The 19606-nt window shown below is 43.3% G+C and overlaps 2 protein-coding genes across 2 annotated transcripts; both read right to left on the bottom strand.

Annotated features, from left to right (window-relative positions):
* LOC123729678 (L-rhamnose-binding lectin CSL3-like) lies at positions 1-3033 on the bottom strand. Its single transcript, XM_082967713.1, has 9 exons — positions 2968-3033; positions 2634-2669; positions 2509-2553; positions 2233-2368; positions 1972-2090; positions 671-715; positions 425-560; positions 240-347; positions 1-168 (listed from the first exon to the last, which is right to left on the bottom strand). Exons 1-8 carry the CDS (start codon positions 2996-2998, stop codon positions 242-244), a joined length of 654 nt encoding a protein of 217 aa, XP_082823839.1. The 5' UTR covers positions 2999-3033; the 3' UTR covers positions 1-168; positions 240-241.
* Positions 3034-16136: 13103 nt separating this feature from the next.
* LOC123729683 (L-rhamnose-binding lectin CSL3-like) lies at positions 16137-19163 on the bottom strand. Its single transcript, XM_045705500.2, has 9 exons — positions 19098-19163; positions 18764-18799; positions 18639-18683; positions 18363-18498; positions 18102-18220; positions 16801-16845; positions 16555-16690; positions 16370-16477; positions 16137-16298 (listed from the first exon to the last, which is right to left on the bottom strand). The coding sequence occupies exons 1-8, from the start codon at positions 19126-19128 to the stop codon at positions 16372-16374; spliced, it is 654 nt and encodes a 217-aa protein (XP_045561456.2). The 5' UTR covers positions 19129-19163; the 3' UTR covers positions 16137-16298; positions 16370-16371.
* Between the last annotated feature and the right edge of the window lie 443 nt (positions 19164-19606).

Raw genomic sequence — 19606 nt, forward strand, 5'->3', positions numbered from 1 at the left:
TTCTTGTCTTTCTGACACTTCATTTAATTCAGACCAACCACAGTTCAGAAATGCTTCAACACAAAATACACAGGTTTACAATGGTCATTGAAGTTGGAGGAAAACAGCACGACCTGATGAAGATATCCCAGAAGCCTTGTACATCTTCATGTTCCACAGGAAGATATCCTGCAAGGCATACTGTCAGCACCAGCATTCTAGTTCCCAGTCATGTGTGCATGCACATATGTAAAACTCACATTCAGTCACAGGTGTAAGCCACATCCAAGTACTTATAAGTTCCAACACAGGGGTCGCCGAACACGGAGTTGGATACCTCGACAATACACTGGCGCTCTCCGTCACACCTGCGTGTCAACAGGTACAGGTTAACACCACAGCCAATGAGTGCCTACAGGTAAATGCACACTGAAGGTTTCACTACCTTTCTGCCATTGTGCTGGTGCTGGATTGGCTGAGGCAGTTGGTGTTTTTGAGTTGTTCCTGTGGGCGCCCAATGGAACACACATCGTGTTGACGACGACCATAGTTGGCACGCTGAATATGGATCTCACCCCGATCTGAGGAAGAGAAAGAAGAAAAGGATGGCCAAATCTGGGTGTTTGTGTGGGCTAGTGACTAATATACGTCACCACATGATTATACCGTACGATAGTGCTAACCAGCTTACCACATAGTAGTTGGGAATCAGAGCCTTCACATACGATGCTGCTTACTGCAAGGACAACACAGGAGTTACACCACACTGGCCAGACAAATTAAGACATACATTAGCCTGGTGAAGTGTTAGGGATGGGCACTAACAGGGAATGTTGATTTCAGGTGCATTTTTTAAGTCATTTTAAACTTGTCGGCATGTACTAAAGTATAAAGGGCTATGCGCGTCATCTTTCACCGTTACCTTGTAGTTCCACTTCCTTATGAGCAGGTCTCAAAAGGCTAATATGTTAAGCAAACGGGCTGGCTAGACTGAAACTGGTGAAAAATAAAGTCAAACTGCTACACCAAATCTGCATTTCTATGCCATGCTATGTGTCAGATTAGCTGTATACCCTACAAATCTGTGGGAGTAGCGCTAGCTAGTTACCGTTCACTGAAACATAGTCAGTCTTAAACCAGATTAAGTGCGCACAAGCATCAAATAAGCTTAAGCCACTTCCCGTCCGTGTTCTTGCTGGCTAATTGAGCTTGATATGTACATCTAAAAAGGAACAGCATATGAGACAAGTCAAAAAGGGTCAATGCAGATAGTCGGGGGTAGTCATTCAGGAGTTTTATGGCTTGGGGGAAGTAGAAGCTGTTCAGGTTCCAGACTTGGTGCATCCGTACCATTTGTCAGTGGCCAGTGTCATTGACAATGTAGGGCTTTCCGACATGTGTGGTGTCGAGATGCTGATGGCAGGGAGCGCGGCCTCAGTGATTTACTGGGCCGTACGCACTACCCTCTGGCATATGACCGCAACGTGCTACATACCTAGTGGTAATGCAGCCAGTCAAAAAGCTCTCAATGGTGCAGCTGTAGAATTGAGCAGCGGAAGGCTGATAGCAAATCCTTTTAGCCTCCTGGCAGGGAGGGGCTCGGCCCTCCGTTTCCTGTAGTCCACAATCAGTTCCTTTGTCGTCTTGGCACCACACTGCCAGGTCTCCGACCTCCCTATAGGCTACGCTAACTAAAGTTGTTGCCGGCTACATTGTTCCATAACCACAGCTTGTGTGCTAGGGTTAGTTAGCAGGTGAGGGTGGCTTAAACATGGAGAAATAAATGCATGCATTTAACACGTTGTGGCCATAAAACAGAATTTAATAACAAAGCTGGTACCATAGGGGAACCAACCCATTCTATTCATCAGCAGAGTGCACGCTTTTACAAAAGAGTAAAATGGGTAGGAGTCATACTGATAGTACGTTGAATTAAATTATGGCTATTGGTGCCCACCACTAACTATTACTAGCACACATTCAGAGACTTACTTGTTTTGTGCTGTTGGACACAGGAGTATTTGGTGTCCAGGTACTTGTAAGTCCCAACACAGGGGTCCCCAAAAACCAAATTGGATGCCGGGACAACACACTGGCTCTTTCCATCGCACCTGGGTGTTTCAGAGACAGGTAGAGGTCATGAGTTCCCACAGGTAAACACTTCAGGTTCTAGTATCTTTTTACCATCTTGCTGGTGGTTGTTACCACTACGGCCAAGGAGTTCCTACAGGTAAACACCACTGGTTCTAGTACCTTTCTGCCATCTTGCTGGTGGAGGATTGGCTGAGGCAGTTGGTGTCGGTGAGTTGGTTATCGGGGCGCCCAATGGAACACACATCGTGTTTACGACGACCATAGTTGGCACGCTTGATTTGAATCTTACCTCCATCTGAGGGAGATGGGGGAAGAGAGACAAAGAAAAGGAGAAAGGTGAGGGATGAAGGAGAGCTAAGACTGGTGTGGGCCAGTGACGCTAATCTACAGTAGAAAATATCATAGGTGACTATACAGTAGTGTTGAGTAGCTTACCACATTGCAAGAAAGCATCATGGCCTTCACACGTGATGCTGATTGCTGCCAGGACAAATAAACAGGAATTACACACCACTCACAGTAGCTTGGTTGAGTAGTATCATCATTATTACATACAGTACCTCCATCTGTTATTGTACAGCAAGCTGCAGCCAGCACTGAAACAACATCACACAGCTAGTTCAGCAACATTCCACATCATATGCACTTGGGCCATGAAGGTATACTCCAGCATTTGAGTTATACTTATTGTACTGTAGTCATCAAGTTCAGAATTTAGTCTCTTATACCATGCATGCAATGTCACAATTTGTTAGACAAATTTGTTTATAACAATAGAAATTGAATGTCCCTCAGGTCATATATGACACGTACTTCCATTACTCTCAAATACAAACATTTGGTCATTTATATTTAAATTCTAATCTGCATCAGATACAGATTTTGTATACTCACATGCAACCACTGTCAGTCTGACCATTTGCATGATGCCAGGTACAGGAGTGGTAGTAACAGAGAAAATGCAACTGATGCTAATTAGACACAATACACCTGGTATTTATGTTATGGCACATGTCTTAATTAACCCAGGTGTATCTATTTGTCTCCAGGTGCACCTCATTGCAATTAGGGGCCGGTGTTTGCTGGTCTATACCTGGCTATTTGTTCAGTCTCATGGAGTTAGATAGAGGACTCTGGATGGATAAAAAGACATTTTGGCATTAACATTGCCATTGAGGGCGGAACATTTTAAAGTAGCCATCTAGGTGGAGCTTCTTCGTTAAGGAAGAATCACACGGGCCACGTTCAGTCGCAAAACCTTCGAGCATTGCAGATTTCCATGTCATGAATAGAGACAACGTATTTCCTTATTCTAAATGTCGGAGACATATTTGTTCAACATAGCATATTTTTATCTGAACCTTCCAAAACGTTGCATCCTGCTGAACGCACCCTATTATTCAATCCGGGTCATCAGGAGGGATCAGCCAATTAATTATACTCTTGAGCAAACATTGCATAACTGTAGGTGGCAGTAAATTGCCAGCTTTGCCTTCAAATAGTACCTTTTCAAACAACACACTCTGTGGTGGTGTGCAGCCTTTTTTTAGATTGTTTGCCAACTCATAGAAATTATAGAAGAAAATTGACTACTTTAATAAAATGAATATTGCCTCTATTGTCTCAAATGTAATTACATTTGTTATTTGATTGATGTCCGAGCGCTCACGAACGCCATAATATGACACAAATAAAGATGATATCCTGTGTCCATCATTCTCTATGGTCAATTTCTCCATGATGTGTTGTTCTAGTGGCTATGTGTCCTCCTCCTCTCAACTTTCGATTCTCAGGGCTGCTGGACAGGTGCCTTGCCCTTCAACGTGCGAGCCCTTTGGGTGTTAAACTTATCAGGCTTCACCGCCGCGGTCCGGAAATGCTGGTCCCAGTGATTTTGTGCATTTATATGTTCCCAGTTGCCACTCCTGTGAAGGGAGACCACTGAGCTTGAAGGCAGTTTGGTGACCACAGAACCCACAGTACAGGTACTCTACTGTGAACATTATTAAAGTGAACCGTGTTGAATGACTATGTACAGTCGTGGCCAAAAGTTTTGTATGATTGCAATTTGCATATACTCCAGATCAGATGAATTGCAATTAATTGCAAAGTCCCTCTTTGCCATGCAAATGAACTGAATCCCCCCAAAACATTTTCACTGCATTTCAGCCCTGCCACAAAAGGACCAGCTGATATCATGTCAGTGATTATCTCGTTAACACACGTGTGAGTGTTGACGAGGATAAGGCTGGAGATCACTCTTTCATGCTGATTGAGTTCGCATAACAGACTGGAAGCTTCAAAAGGAGGGTGGTGCTTGGAATCATTGTTCTTCCTCTGTCAACCATGCTTACCTGCAAGGAAACATGTGCCGTCATCAGTGCTTTGCACAAAAAGGGCTTCACAGGCAAGGATATTGCTGCCAGTAAGATTGCACCTAAATCAACCATTTATCGGATCATCAAGAACTTCAAGGAGAGCGGTTCAAATGTTGTGAAGAAGGCTTCCGGGCGCCCAAGAAAGTTCAGCAAGCACCAGGACCGTCTCCTAAAGTTGATTCAGCTGCTGGATCGGGGCACCATCAGTACAAAGCTTGCTCAGGAATGGCAGCAGGCAGGTGTGAGTGCATCTGGGGTAAAGTCATTTTCTCTGATGAATCCCGTTTCCGATTGTTTGGGGCATATGGAAAAAAGCTTGTCCAGAGAAGACAAGGTGAGCGCCACCATCAGTCCTGTGCCATGCCAACAGTAAAGCATCCTGAGACCATCCATGTGTGGGGTTGCTTCTCAGCCAAAGGAGTGGGCTCACACACAATTTTGCCTAAGAACACAGCCATGAATAAAGAATGGAACCAACACATCTTCCGAGAGCAACTTCTCCCAACCATCCAGGAACAGTTTGGTGAAGAACAATGCCTTTTCCAGCATGATGGAGCACCTTACCATAAGGCAAAAGTGATAACTAAGTGGCTCGGCGAACAAAACATCGATATTTTGGAGATAGAAAACTTCTATCTCCAGTTTCTCAGTCTCTTGGTCACAGCTTTGATGCACCTGTACTTTCACCTCCTTCTAGATGGTAGCGGGGTGAACAGGCCATGGCTCCGAGTAACTTAAAGCTTTTCATCCTCTCCAGTGCGGCCCCGTAGACGTGGATGGGGACTAGCTCTCTGCTGTCTACTGTTGTCCACGATCATCTCATTTGTTTTGTTGACATTGAGGGAGAGGTTATTTTCCTGGCATCATTCCGTCAGGGCCCTCAACTCCTCACTGTAGGCCGTCTCGACATTGTTGGTAATCAAGCCTACCACTGTTGTCAGCAAACTTGATGATTGAGTTGCCACACAGTCATGGGTGAACAGGGAGTACAGGAGGAGGCTGAGCACACACCTTTGTGGGGCCCCAGTCTTGAGGATCAGCCTGGCGGAGGTGTTGTTGCCTACCTTCACACCTGAGGTCGGCCCGTCGGCCCAGCTGCACAGGGCGGGGTTGAGACCAAGGGCCTAAGCTTAGTGATGTGGTATGATTGCTATTTTCTTTCGTTTTTGAACCAGAAACCCCAACAGAAGCTAGCCAGCTAACTAGCTACTAGCTAGCAGTCAGCTAGCCACTGCTAGCGGTCACCAGCTACCTTTAGCCCAGAATACTCTTGCCAGTTTGCACAGCACGAATCAAACCAGAGCAAATCTGACTTATTTTTCTCCATATCTCCTAATTCCCACTTCAAGCTCTAAACCCTTTCAACTGGATCATCGCAGCTAGCTGCTATCCGATTGGCTTCTCCTGGCTAACATCTCTGTCCCGAAGCAAGCACCTATTAGCCTGGAGCTATTTCATGCTAGGCCCATCTCCCAGCTAGCTAAAGAAGTCCATCAGCCACTCCTTAGGCTTCAATACCTATTTTGCCAATTGGCCTAGACCCCTTTTATTGCCGATATGGAGCCCCGACGATCCTTCCCGACTGGACTACCGATGTAATCCGCCCGAGGGGCTTTTCAATGGCTCCCCCGTAACGACATCCCTCGAATGCCCATCTACTAGCCTTCTAGATTCAGCCCGCTAGCTGTCTAGAGCACACCGGACTGTTGGCTGAAGAAGTCCATCAGCCAATTCTTTTGGGGCTACTATACCTATTTTGCAAATTGGCCTGGACCCTTTTACTACACGGAGCCCAAATAATCCATCACGACTGATCTGCCGACGTAACAGCACGAAGGGGCTACAACTGACTTCTTCCGTTGCGACATCCCTCGAATGCACATCTGCTAGCCTGCTAGCCCCGGCCCGCTAGCTGTCTGAATCGTCGTGTCTCCAGCTCGCCAGGCTACTCACTGGACCCAATGATGATCACTCGGCTACGCATGCCTCTCCATAATGTCAATGTGCCTCGTCCATTGCTGTTTTGGTTAGTAATTATTGCCTTATTTCATTCATCTAACTATAACATTTTCCGACAAGATAGAACTGCCAAAGGAGGCGGAGTTGCAATCAACTGCAGCATTAGCCTGCAGAGGTCTGTCTTACTATCCAGGTCAAAGAATTTGACCTTGTACTTTTAAAAGTCAACCTTTCCAGAAACAAATCTCTCGCCATTGCCACTTGCTATAGACCACCTTCTGTGCCCTGGACACCATATGTGAACTGATTGCCCCCCATCTATCTTCAGAGCTCGTGCTGTTAGGTGACCTATACTGGGATATGCTTAACCTGTTATGGCTAGGGGGCAGTATTTTCACGGCTGGATAAAAAACGTGCCCGATTTAATCTGGTTACCACTCCTACCCAGTAACTAGAATATGCATATACGTATTACATATGGATAGAAAACACCCTAAAGTTTCTAAAACTGTTTGAATGGTGTCTGTGAGTATAACAGAACTCATTTGGCAGGCAAAAACCTGACAAGGTTTCAGGCAGGAAGTGGGCTGTCTGACAAGGTGTCGTTCTTCTTGTCTCTGTTTATTGAAGAGTGAGGATCTTAGCTGTCCCGTGACACTTCCTACGGCTGCCATAGGGTCTCAGAAGGCGGTAAAAAGCTGAATCGTGGCTTTGCAGGCTCTGGCTGAAACAAAGTAGCGTGTTTGGGTAGTGGCTGGTTACAGTACTGTGAGACTCAGGCGCGTGCCCGCGTCGACCGAATGCTTTGTTTTCTTTCCTCTGTTTAGCTAAAAGGAGATTCCCGGTCGGAATATTATCGCATTATTATGGCATAAAAATGGATTTTAAACAGCGGTTGACATGCTTCGAAGTACGGTAATGGAATATTTCTATTTTTTTTGTCACGAATTGCGCCACGTGCACGACCCTGATTTACCATTTCAGATAGTGTCTGGGACGCACGAATAAAACGCCGCTATTCGGATATAACGATGGATTATTTTGGACCAAACCAACATTTGTTATTGAAGTAGCAGTCCTGGGAGTGCATTCTGACGAAGACAACAAAAGGTAATGAAACTTTTATAATAGTAAAGCTGATATTGGTGAGTGCTAAACTTGCCGGGTGTCTAAATAGCTAGCCCGTGATGCCTGGGCTATGTACTTAGAATATTGCAAAATGTGCTTTCACCAAAAAGCTATTTTAAAATCGGACATATCGAGTGCATAGAGGAGGTCTGTATCTATAATTCTTAAAATAATTGTTATGCTTTTTGTGAACGTTTATCGTGAGTAATTTAGTAAAATGTTAGCGAATTCCCCGGAAGTTTGCGGGGGGTATGCTAGTTCTGAATGTCACATGCTAATGTAAAAAGCTGGTTTTTGATATAAATATGAACTTGATTGAACAAAACATGCATGTATTGTATAACATAATGTCCTAGGGTTGTCATCTGATGAAGATCATCAAAAGTTAGTGTTGCATTTAGCTGTCTTCTAGGTTTTTGTGACATTATATGCTAGCATTTTAAAGACAAGACTCTCGTTAATCTAACCACACTGTCCGATTTCAAAAAGGCTTTACAACGAAAGCAAAACATTAGATTATGTCAGCAGAGTACCCAGCCAGAAATAATCAGACACCCATTTTTCAAGCTAGCATATAATGTCACAAAAACCCAGAAGACAGCTAAATGCAGCACTAACCTTTGATGACCTTCATCAGATGACAACCCTAGTACATTATGTTATACAATACATGCATGTTTTGTTCAATCAAGTTCATATTTATATCAAAAACCAGCTTTTTACATTAGCATGTGACGTTCAGAACAAGCATACCCCCGCAAACTTCCGGTGAATTTACAAACAATTTACTAAATTACTTTAGCGTCCCACTCTATTCAACAGCCAGTGGAATCGCTGTGTATGCTCCGAACTAGCATACCCACCGAAAACTTCTGATGAATTTACTAAATTACTAATCATAAACGTTGACAAAATGCATAACAATTATTTTAAGAATTATAGATACAGAACTCCTCTATGCACTCGATATGTCCGATTTTAAAATAGCTTTTCGGTGAAAGCACATTTTGCAATATTCTAAGTAGATAGCCCGGCATCACAGGGCTAGCTATTTAGACACCCTGCAAGTTTAGCCTTCACCAACCTCCGATTTACTATTAGAAAAGTTTGATTACTTTTGGTGTTCTTCGTCAGAATGCACTCCCAGGACTTCTACTTCAATAACAAATGTTGGTTTGGTCCCAAATAATCCATAGTTATATCCAAACAGTGGCGTTTTGTTCGTGCGTTCAAGACACTATCCGAAAAGAAGGGTGACGAGCACGACGCATTTCGTGACCAGAAAATTCTAAATATTCCATTACCGTACTTCGAAGCATGTCAACCACTGTTTACAATCAATTTTTATGCCATTTTTATCGTAAAAAAGCGATAATATTCCGACCGGGAATCTGCATTTAGCTAAAAAGACGAATGAAAATAAAGCACGGGGTCGACTCGTGCACGCGCCTAAGCCCATTGTCCTCTGATCGGCCACTTGCCAAAAGCGCAAATGTGTTTCAGCCTGGGGCTGCCTCGATATCATTCAGCTTTTTCCCGGGCTCTGAGAGCCTATGGGAGCCGTAGGAAGTGTCACGTTACAGAAAAGATCCTCAGTCTTCAATAAACAGAGACAAGAAGAACAAGATCTTGTCAGAGAGGGCACTTCCTGTAAAGATTCTTCTCAGGTTTTTGCCTGCCATATGAGTTCTGTTATACTCACAGTAATTGTCAGATTCAACAGAAGATCTCTTTGTTTCTTGGGACCTAGAACAAGCATCTCTGTTTTGTCCGAGTTTAAAAGTAGAAAGTTTGCAGCCATCCACTTCTTTATGTCTGAAACACAGGCTTCTAGCGAGGGCAATTTTGGGGCTTCACCATGTTTCATTGAAATGTACAGCTGTGTGTCGTCCGCATAGCAGTGAAATTTAACATTATGTTTTCGAATGACATCCCCAAGAGGTAAAATATATAGTGAAAACAATAGTGGTCCTAAAACGGAACCTTGAGGAACACCGAAATTTACAATTGATTTGTCAGAGGACAAACCATTCACAGAGACAAACTGATATCTTTCCGACAGATAAGATCTAAACCAGGCCAGAACTTGTCCATGTAGACCAATTTGGGTTTCCAATCTCTCCAAAAGAATGTGGTGATCGATGGTATCAAAAGCGGCACTAAGATCTAGGAGCACGAGGACAGATGCAGAGCCTCGGTCTGACGTCATTAAAAGGTCATTTACCACCTTCACAAGTGCAGTCTCAGTGCTATGATGGGGTCTAAAACCAGACTGAAGCGTTTCGTATACATTGTTTGTCTTCAGGAAGGCAGTCAGTTGCTGTGCAACAGCTTTTTCTAAAATTTTGGAGAGGAATGGAAGATTCGATATAGGCCGATAGTTTTTTATAATTTCTGGATCAAGATTCGGCTTTTTCAAGAGAGGCTTTATTACTGCCACTTTTAGTGAGCTTGGTACACATCCGGTGGATAGAGAGCCGTTTATTATGTTCAACATAGGAGGGCCAAGCACAGGAAGCAGCTCTTTCAGTAGTTTAGTTGGAATAGGGTCCAGTATGCAGCTTGAGGGTTTGGAGGCCATGATTATTTTCATCATTGCGTCAAGAGATATAGTACTAAAACACTTTAGTATCTCCCTTGATCCTAGGTCCTGGCAGAGTTGTGCAGACTCAGGACAATGGAGCTTTGGAGGAATACCCAGATTTAAAGAGGAGTCTGTAATTTGCTTTCTAATGATCATGATCTTTTCCTCAAAGAAGTTCATAAATTTATTACTGCTGAAGTGAAAGCCATCCTCCATTTGCGAAGGCTGCTTTTTAGTTAGCTTTGCGACAGTATCAAAAAGAAATTTCGGATTGTTCTTATTTTCCTCAATTAAGTTGGAAAAATAGGATGATCGAGCAGCAGTAAGGGCTCTTCGATACTGCACGGTACTGTCTTTCCAAGCTAGTCGGAAGACTTCCAGTTTGGTGTGGCGCCATTTCCGTTCCAATTTTCTGGAAGCTTGCTTCAGAGCTCGTGTATTTTCTGTATACCAGGGAGCTAGTTTCTTATGACAGATGTTTTTAGTTTTTAGGGGTGCAACTGCATCTAGGGTATTGCGCAAGGTTAAATTGAGTTCCTCGGTTAGGTGGCTAACTGATTTTTGTCCTCTGACGTCCTTGGGTAGGCAGAGGCAGTCTGGAAGGGCATCAAGGAATCTTTGGGTTGTCTGAGAATTTATAGCACGACTTTTAATGCTCCTTGGTTGGGGTCTGAGCAGATTATTTGTTGCAATTGCAAACGTAATAAAATGGTGGTCCGATAGTCCAGGATTATGAGGAAAAACATTTAGATCCACAACATTTATTCCATGGGACAAAACTAGGTCCAGAGTATGACTGTGGCAGTGAGTAGGTCCAGAGACATGTTGGACAAAACCCACTGAGTCGATGATGGCTCCGAAAGCCTTTTGGAGTGGGTCTGTGGACTTTTCCATGTGAATGTTAAAGTCAACAAAAATTAGAATATTATCTGCTATGACTACAAGATCCGATAGGAATTCAGGGAACTCAGTGAGGAACACTGCATATGGCCCAGGAGGCCTATAAACAGTAGCTATAAAAAGTGAGTGAGTAGGCTGCATAGATTTCATGACTAGAAGCTCAAAAGACGAAAACGTCATTGTTGTTTTTTTTTTTGTAAATTGAAATTTGCTATCGTAAATGTTAGCAACACCTCCGCCTTTGCCGGATGCACGGGGGGTATGGTCACTAATGTAACCTGGGGGTGAGGCCTCATTTAACACAGTAAATTCATCAGGCTTAAGCCATGTTTCAGTCAGGCCAATCACATCAAGATTATTATCAGTGATTAGTTCATTGACTATAACTGCCTTGGAAGTGAGGGATCTAACATTAAGTAACCCAATTTTGAGATGTGAGGTATCACAATCTCTTTCAATAATGGCAGGAATGGAGGAGGTCTTTATACTAGTGAGATTACTAAAGCGAACACCGCCATTTTTAATTTTGCCCAACCTAGATCGAGGCACAGACACGGTCTCAATGGGGAAAGCTGAGCTGACTACGCTGACTGTGCTAGTGGCAGACTCCACTAAGCTGGCAGGCTGGCTAACAGCCTGCTGCCTGGCCTGCACCCTATTTCATTGTGGAGCTAGAGGAGTTAGAGCCCTGTCTATGTTCGTAGATAAGATGAGAGCACCCCTCCAGCTAGGATGGAGTCCGTCACTCCTCAACAGGCCAGGCTTGGTTTGTAGAAACATGGTTTGACATGTTTCTACAAACGCTAAGGGAACTTTATAACTTTTCGACTATGATGGATGTACGCGCATCATGCCTTTTGGAATAGTGATCTGGACGCACGAACAAAATTGATTTATTTGGACATAAATGATGGACTTTATCGAACAAATGAAAATTTCTTGTGGAAGTGGGAGTCCTTCCGGGTGCATTCCGGCGAAGATCAGCAAAGGTAAGAAAATATATATAACAGTATTTTAGAGTTTTGACGACGCTGTGGCTTGACGGCTAACTGTATAGCTTGCATTGATGGCCGAGCTCTGTTCAATATTCTGAGTACAATGTGCTTTCTCCGTAAAGCCTTTTTGAAATCGGACAATGTGGTTGGATTAAGGAGAGGTTTATCTTTCAAATGGTTTAAAATAGTTGTTTTGAATTTGGCGCCCTGATATTTCACTGGCTGTTGAATAGTGTGAACTGTGGGTGGGACGGTAGTGTCCCACGCAGCCCCGAGAAGTTAACATTTCCCCTTTTCCTTGAATGTCTTACTTCCATTGCCAAATAGTAAAGTCTTCGCTTGTCCTACGCACACACGTTTATAGAATTAGTCTTCTAATCATTTAGTTATACATTTTCGGAGTGGAATCATTTAGTCAAAACCTTAATCATATAAATTCCATTAACCTGTCTGTGCTAGGGAGCAGTATTTTCACGGCCGGATGAAAAACGTACCCGATTTAACCTCTTACATCTAGACGTTCCGCTAGCGGAACACCTGCTCCAATATCCAATGATGGGCGTGGCGCGAAATACAAACTGCGAAAGCAAAACATTAGATTATGTCAGCAGAGTACCCAGCCAGAAATAATCAGACACCCATTTTTCAAGCTAGCATATAATGTCACAAAAAACAAAACCACAGCTAAATGCAGCACTAACATTTGATGATCTTCATCAGATGACAACCCTAGGACATTATGATATACAATGCATGCATGTTTTGTTCAATCAAGTTCATATTTATATCAAAAACCAGCTTTTTTACATTAGCATGTGACGTTCAGAACTAGCATACCCCCCGCAAACATCCGGTGAATTTACTAAATTACTCACGATAAACGTTCACAAAAAACATAACAATTATTTTAAGAATTATAGATACAGAACTCCTCTATGCACTCGATATGTCCGATTTTAAAATAGCTTTTCGGTGAAAGCACATTTTGCAATATTCTCAGTAGATAGCCCAGCCATCACGGCTAGCCATTTAGACACCGACCAAGTTTAGCCCTGACCAAACTCCGATTTACTATTACAAAAGTTTGATTACCTTTGTTGTCTTCGTCAGAATGCACTCCCAGGACTGCTACTTCAATAACAAATGTTGGTTTGGTCCAAAATAATCCATCGTTATATCCAAATAGCGGCGTTTTGTTCGTGCGTTCAAGACACTATCCGAAGTGTAAATAAGGGTCACGAGCATGGCACAATTCGTGACAAAAGATTTCTAAATATTTCATTACCGTACTTCCAAGCATGTCAACCGCTGTTTAAAATAAATTTTTAGGCCATTTTTCTCGTAAAAAAGCGATAATATTCCAACTGGGAATCTGCGTTTAGGTAAACAGACGAAAGAAAACATAGCATGGGGTCGACGTGGGCACGCGCCTGAGTCTCACAGTACTGTAACCAGCCACTATCCAAACGCGCTACTTTTTTTCAGCCAGAGCCTGCAAAGCCACGATTCAGCTTTTTGCCGCCTTCTAAGAGCCCATGGGAGCCGTAGGAAGTGTCACGTAACAGCAGAGATCCTCTGTAATGGACAGAGATAATCAAGAAGGGCAAGAAATTGTCAGACAGGGCGCTTCCTGTTTGGAATCTTCTCAGGTTTTGGCCTGCCAAATGAGTTCTGTTATACTCACAGACACCAATCCAACAGTTTTAGAAACTTTGGGGTGTTTTCTATCCAAAGCTAATAATTATATGCATATTCTAGTTTCTGGGCAGGAGTAATAATCAGATTAAATCGGGTACGTTTTTTATCCGGCTGTGAAAATACTTAAAAGTTTGATTACCTTTTGTTGTCTTCGTCAGAATGCACACCCAGGACTGCTACTTCAATAACAAATGTTGGTTTGGTCCAAAATAATCCATCGTTATATCCGAATAGCGGCGTTTTGTTCGTGCGTTCCAGACACTATCCGAAATAGTAAAGAAGTGTCGCGCGCATGGCGCAATTCGTGACAATAAAATTCTAAATATTCCATTACCGTACTTCGAAGCATGTCAACCGCTGTTTAAAATCAATTTTTACGACATTTTTCTCGTAGAAAAGCGATAATATTCCGACAGGGAATCTCCTTTTCGGCAAACAGAGGAAAAAATCCCAAAGGCGGGGGCGGTCGGGGTCATGCGCCTAAGCCCAGTGTCCCTTGATCGGCCACTTGAGAAAGGCGATAATGTGTTTCAGCCTGGGGCTGGAATGACGACATTCTGTTTTTTCCCGGGCTCTGAGCGCCTATGGACGACGTGGGAAGTGTCACGTTAGAGCAGAGATCCTTAGTAAATGATAGAGATGGAAAAGAAGTTCAAGAAATGGTCAGACAGGCCACTTCCTGTAAAGGAATCTCCCAGGTTTTGACCTGCCATTTGAGTTCTGTTATACTCACAGACACCATTCAAACAGTTTTAGAAAATTTTGGGTGTTTTCTATCCATATGTAATAAGTATATGCATATTCTAGTTACTGGGTAGGAGTGGTAACCAGATTAAATCGGGTATGTTTTTTATCCAGCCGTGTCAATACTGCCCCCTAGCCCTAACAGGTTAAACAATGGATGAGCTTTTCTTAGTAATCTACTTGAACCATTTAGGGTTCAAGTAAAACTCTTGAATTAGTCTTCCCTGTGGCTCAGTTGGTAGAGCATGGTGTTTGCAACGCCAGCATGGTGGGTTCGATTCCCACGGGGGGGCCTGTATGAAAAAAAAAAAATGCATGAAATGTATGCTTTCACTACTGTAAGTCGCTCTGGATTTAAGCTTCTGCTAAATGACTAAAATGTAAATGTGAAATGAATAAGTGAAGATTTGAGAGGTTTAGTGCTTTATATTTAATAATCTCAACCCACCCAATTCATATTCATAATATATTACATTAGATCGTTCTTGAATAAGTTCCTCAAGTTCTTGTTTTGTATCTCTGTAGTATTGTTTTTATTGCTATTTACCTTTACTATTAGTTCATGGGTTTTCATTTAGCTAATGCTGACTATGGGGCATACAACCATTGAAGCTCTGCAGATTTGAGGATCCAGAATCAATTGTCCATTTATTTTGGTATCGATCTAAAACTGACCCTAGAAATAGTACTGTTGGAGAGCTGGAGAGACCGGGTCAGTCAATGTATTGCAACTCAGTCTGTAGATTCTATTTGACAGAAATTGTATGTTAATCACAACATCGTATGCTGCGTAGAAATCCCAAAAGGGTGGCCAGCAGAGACAGGTGGGATGGGCTAAGGGTTGGGATGTGGAATTGGAGACAAGTGGGAGCGGAGTTGCTGGGCAAAGGATAGAATGACAGATGTAAAATAAATTCCATATAAAAGGTAAATACATTGACGGGCTGTGTTGATACAGTTGAGGTTGATGCCATGCAGGTGTTTGTACAAATGCACCAAGATGGACATGGTGCCATACATGCACTCAAACATTGTTGGCCTTGCTGTTATATTGTCCATGATGGTTTTCATTCATTGGTGGTTCATGTGGCAGGGCATGGATTGATTTTCTTTCTCAGGGTGGAATCTGATGGTTGAGGGGCAGCATCGGTGGGAGATCTGTCTACGTGCCCTTCAGCAGGGCGTTGACCCCGTTTGCCTCTGGATAAGAGGCTGTTAGATGACTGTGGTGTAGTTGGGCAGCATCACTGCATGTATATGTTTAAGAAATAGCCTCTAGCTTAATTTCCACATCACGGTAACATTTGGCTTATGATCTGATCAATAAGAGCCAATCACTTAATGATCAGGGTTTGTAGGGTCTACACATCGTATGTAATGTCTTAACCGTCCAGGTCTGCTTTGAGAACAGATTACCTGGTGACTTGGACAAGTAAGCCTGCTGATGTCATAAGTACTACCCGTCAGTGATTTGAGGGGCAGGTACAATTGATTTAAATTGTTTGACCATCCAGAGCACAATGAGTATTTTACAACTGCCTAAAGGTGGGCACAGAATACAGACAAAGGCACGTTAGCGCCAGGTACAAATTAGTCCGGTGAAAGGCGAGAATAAAGGACACACGTTCAGAAATATTCGTGTGACATTTAGTAACATACAAGAGGCAACCATTCTTGTCTTTCTGACACTTCATTTAATTCAGACCAACCACAGTTCAGAAATGCTTCAACACAAAATACACAGGTTTACAATGGTCATTGAAGTTGGAGGAAAACAGCACGACCTGATGAAGATATCCCAGAAGCCTTGTACATCTTCATGTTCCACAGGAAGATATCCTGCAAGGCATACTGTCAGCACCAGCATTCTAGTTCCCAGTCATGTGTGCATGCACATATGTAAAACTCACATTCAGTCACAGGTGTAAGCCACATCCAAGTACTTATAAGTTCCAACACAGGGGTCGCCGAACACGGAGTTGGATACCTCGACAATACACTGGCGCTCTCCGTCACACCTGCGTGTCAACAGGTACAGGTTAACACCACAGCCAATGAGTGCCTACAGGTAAATGCACACTGAAGGTTTCACTACCTTTCTGCCATTGTGCTGGTGCTGGATTGGCTGAGGCAGTTGGTGTTTTTGAGTTGTTCCTGTGGGCGCCCAATGGAACACACATCGTGTTGACGACGACCATAGTTGGCACGCTGAATATGGATCTCACCCCGATCTGAGGAAGAGAAAGAAGAAAAGGATGGCCAAATCTGGGTGTTTGTGTGGGCTAGTGACTAATATACGTCACCACATGATTATACCGTACGATAGTGCTAACCAGCTTACCACATAGTAGTTGGGAATCAGAGCCTTCACATACGATGCTGCTTACTGCAAGGACAACACAGGAGTTACACCACACTGGCCAGACAAATTAAGACATACATTAGCCTGGTGAAGTGTTAGGGATGGGCACTAACAGGGAATGTTGATTTCAGGTGCATTTTTTAAGTCATTTTAAACTTGTCGGCATGTACTAAAGTATAAAGGGCTATGCGCGTCATCTTTCACCGTTACCTTGTAGTTCCACTTCCTTATGAGCAGGTCTCAAAAGGCTAATATGTTAAGCAAACGGGCTGGCTAGACTGAAACTGGTGAAAAATTAAGTCAAACTGCTACACCAAATCTGCATTTCTATGCCATGCTATGTGTCAGATTAGCTGTATACCCTACAAATCTGTGGGAGTAGCGCTAGCTAGTTACCGTTCACTGAAACATAGTCAGTCTTAAACCAGATTAAGTGCGCACAAGCATCAAATAAGCTTAAGCCACTTCCCGTCCGTGTTCTTGCTGGCTAATTGAGCTTGATATGTACATCTAAAAAGGAACAGCATATGAGACAAGTCAAAAAGGGTCAATGCAGATAGTCGGGGGTAGTCATTCAGGAGTTTTATGGCTTGGGGGAAGTAGAAGCTGTTCAGGTTCCAGACTTGGTGCATCCGTACCATTTGTCAGTGGCCAGTGTCATTGACAATGTAGGGCTTTCCGACATGTGTGGTGTCGAGATGCTGATGGCAGGGAGCGCGGCCTCAGTGTTTTACTGGGCCGTACGCACTACCCTCTGGCATATGACCGCAACGTGCTACATACCTAGTGGTAATGCAGCCAGTCAAAAAGCTCTCAATGGTGCAGCTGTAGAATTGAGCAGCGGAAGGCTGATAGCAAATCCTTTTAGCCTCCTGGCAGGGAGGGGCTCGGCCCTCCGTTTCCTGTAGTCCACAATCAGTTCCTTTGTCGTCTTGGCACCACACTGCCAGGTCTCCGACCTCCCTATAGGCTACGCTAACTAAAGTTGTTGCCGGCTACATTGTTCCATAACCACAGCTTGTGTGCTAGGGTTAGTTAGCAGGTGAGGGTGGCTTAAACATGGAGAAATAAATGCATGTATTTAACACGTTGTGGCCATAAAACAGAATTTAATAACAAAGCTGGTACCATAGGGGAACCAACCCATTCTATTCATCAGCAGAGTGCACGCTTTTACAAAAGAGTAAAATCGGTAGGAGTCATACCGATAGTACGTTGAATTAAATTATGGCTATTGGTGCCCACCACTAACTATTACTAGCACACATTCAGAGACTTACTTGTTTTGTGCTGTTGGACACAGGAGTATTTGGTGTCCAGGTACTTGTAAGTCCCAACACAGGGGTCCCCAAAAACCAAATTGGATGCCGGGACAACACACTGGCTCTTTCCATCGCACCTGGGTGTTTCAAAGACAGGTAGAGGTCATGAGTTCCCACAGGTAAACACTTCAGGTTCTAGTATCTTTTTACCATCTTGCTGGTGGTTGTTACCACTACGGCCAAGGAGTTCCTACAGGTAAACACCACTGGTTCTAGTACCTTTCTGCCATCTTGCTGGTGGAGGATTGGCTGAGGCAGTTGGTGTCGGTGAGTTGGTTATCGGGGCGCCCAATGGAACACACATCGTGTTTACGACGACCATAGTTGGCACGCTTGATTTGAATCTTACCTCCATCTGAGGGAGATGGGGGAAGAGAGACAAAGAAAAGGAGAAAGGTGAGGGATGAAGGAGAGCTAAGACTGGTGTGGGCCAGTGACGCTAATCTACAGTAGAAAATATCATAGGTGACTATACAGTAGTGTTGAGTAGCTTACCACATTGCAAGAAAGCATCATGGCCTTCACACGTGATGCTGATTGCTGCCAGGACAAATAAACAGGAATTACACACCACTCACAGTAGCTTGGTTGAGTAGTATCATCATTATTACATACAGTACCTCCATCTGTTATTGTACAGCAAGCTGCAGCCAGCACTGAAACAACATCACACAGCTAGTTCAGCAACATTCCACATCATATGCACTTGGGCCATGAAGGTATACTCCAACATTTGAGTTATACTTATTGTACTGTAGTCATCAAGTTCAGAATTTAGTCTCTTATACCATGCATGCAATGTCACAATTTGTTAGACAAATTTGTTTATAACAATAGAAATTGAATGTCCCTCAGGTCATATATGACACGTACTTCCATTACTCTCAAATACAAACATTTGGTCATTTATATTTAAATTCTAATCTGCATCAGATACAGATTTTGTATACTCACATGCAACCACTGTCAGTCTGACCATTTGCATGATGCCAGGTACAGGAGTGGTAGTAACAGAGAAAATGCAACTGATGCTAATTAGACACAATACACCTGGTATTTATGTTATGGGACATGTCTTAATTAACCCAGGTGTATCTATTTGTCTCCAGGTGCACCTCATTGCAATTAGGGGCCGGTGTTTGCTGGTCTATACCTGGCTATTTGTTCAGTCTCATGGAGTTAGATAGAGGACTCTGGATGGATAAAAATACATTTTGGCATTAACATTGCCATTGAGGGCGGAACATTTTAAAGTAGCCATCTAGGTGGAGCTTCTTCGTTAAGGAAGAATCACACGGGCCACGTTCAGTCGCAAAACCTTCGAGCATTGCAGATTTCCATGTCATGAATAGAGACAACGTATTTCCTTATTCTAAATGTCGGAGACATATTTGTTCAACATAGCATATTTTTATCTGAACCTTCCAAAACGTTGCATCCTGCTGAACGCACCCTATTATTCA

This window comes from Salmo salar, chromosome 22 (assembly GCF_965601325.2).
Source record: "Salmo salar chromosome 22, fSalSal1, whole genome shotgun sequence".
Classification (NCBI taxonomy): domain Eukaryota; kingdom Metazoa; phylum Chordata; class Actinopteri; order Salmoniformes; family Salmonidae; genus Salmo; species Salmo salar.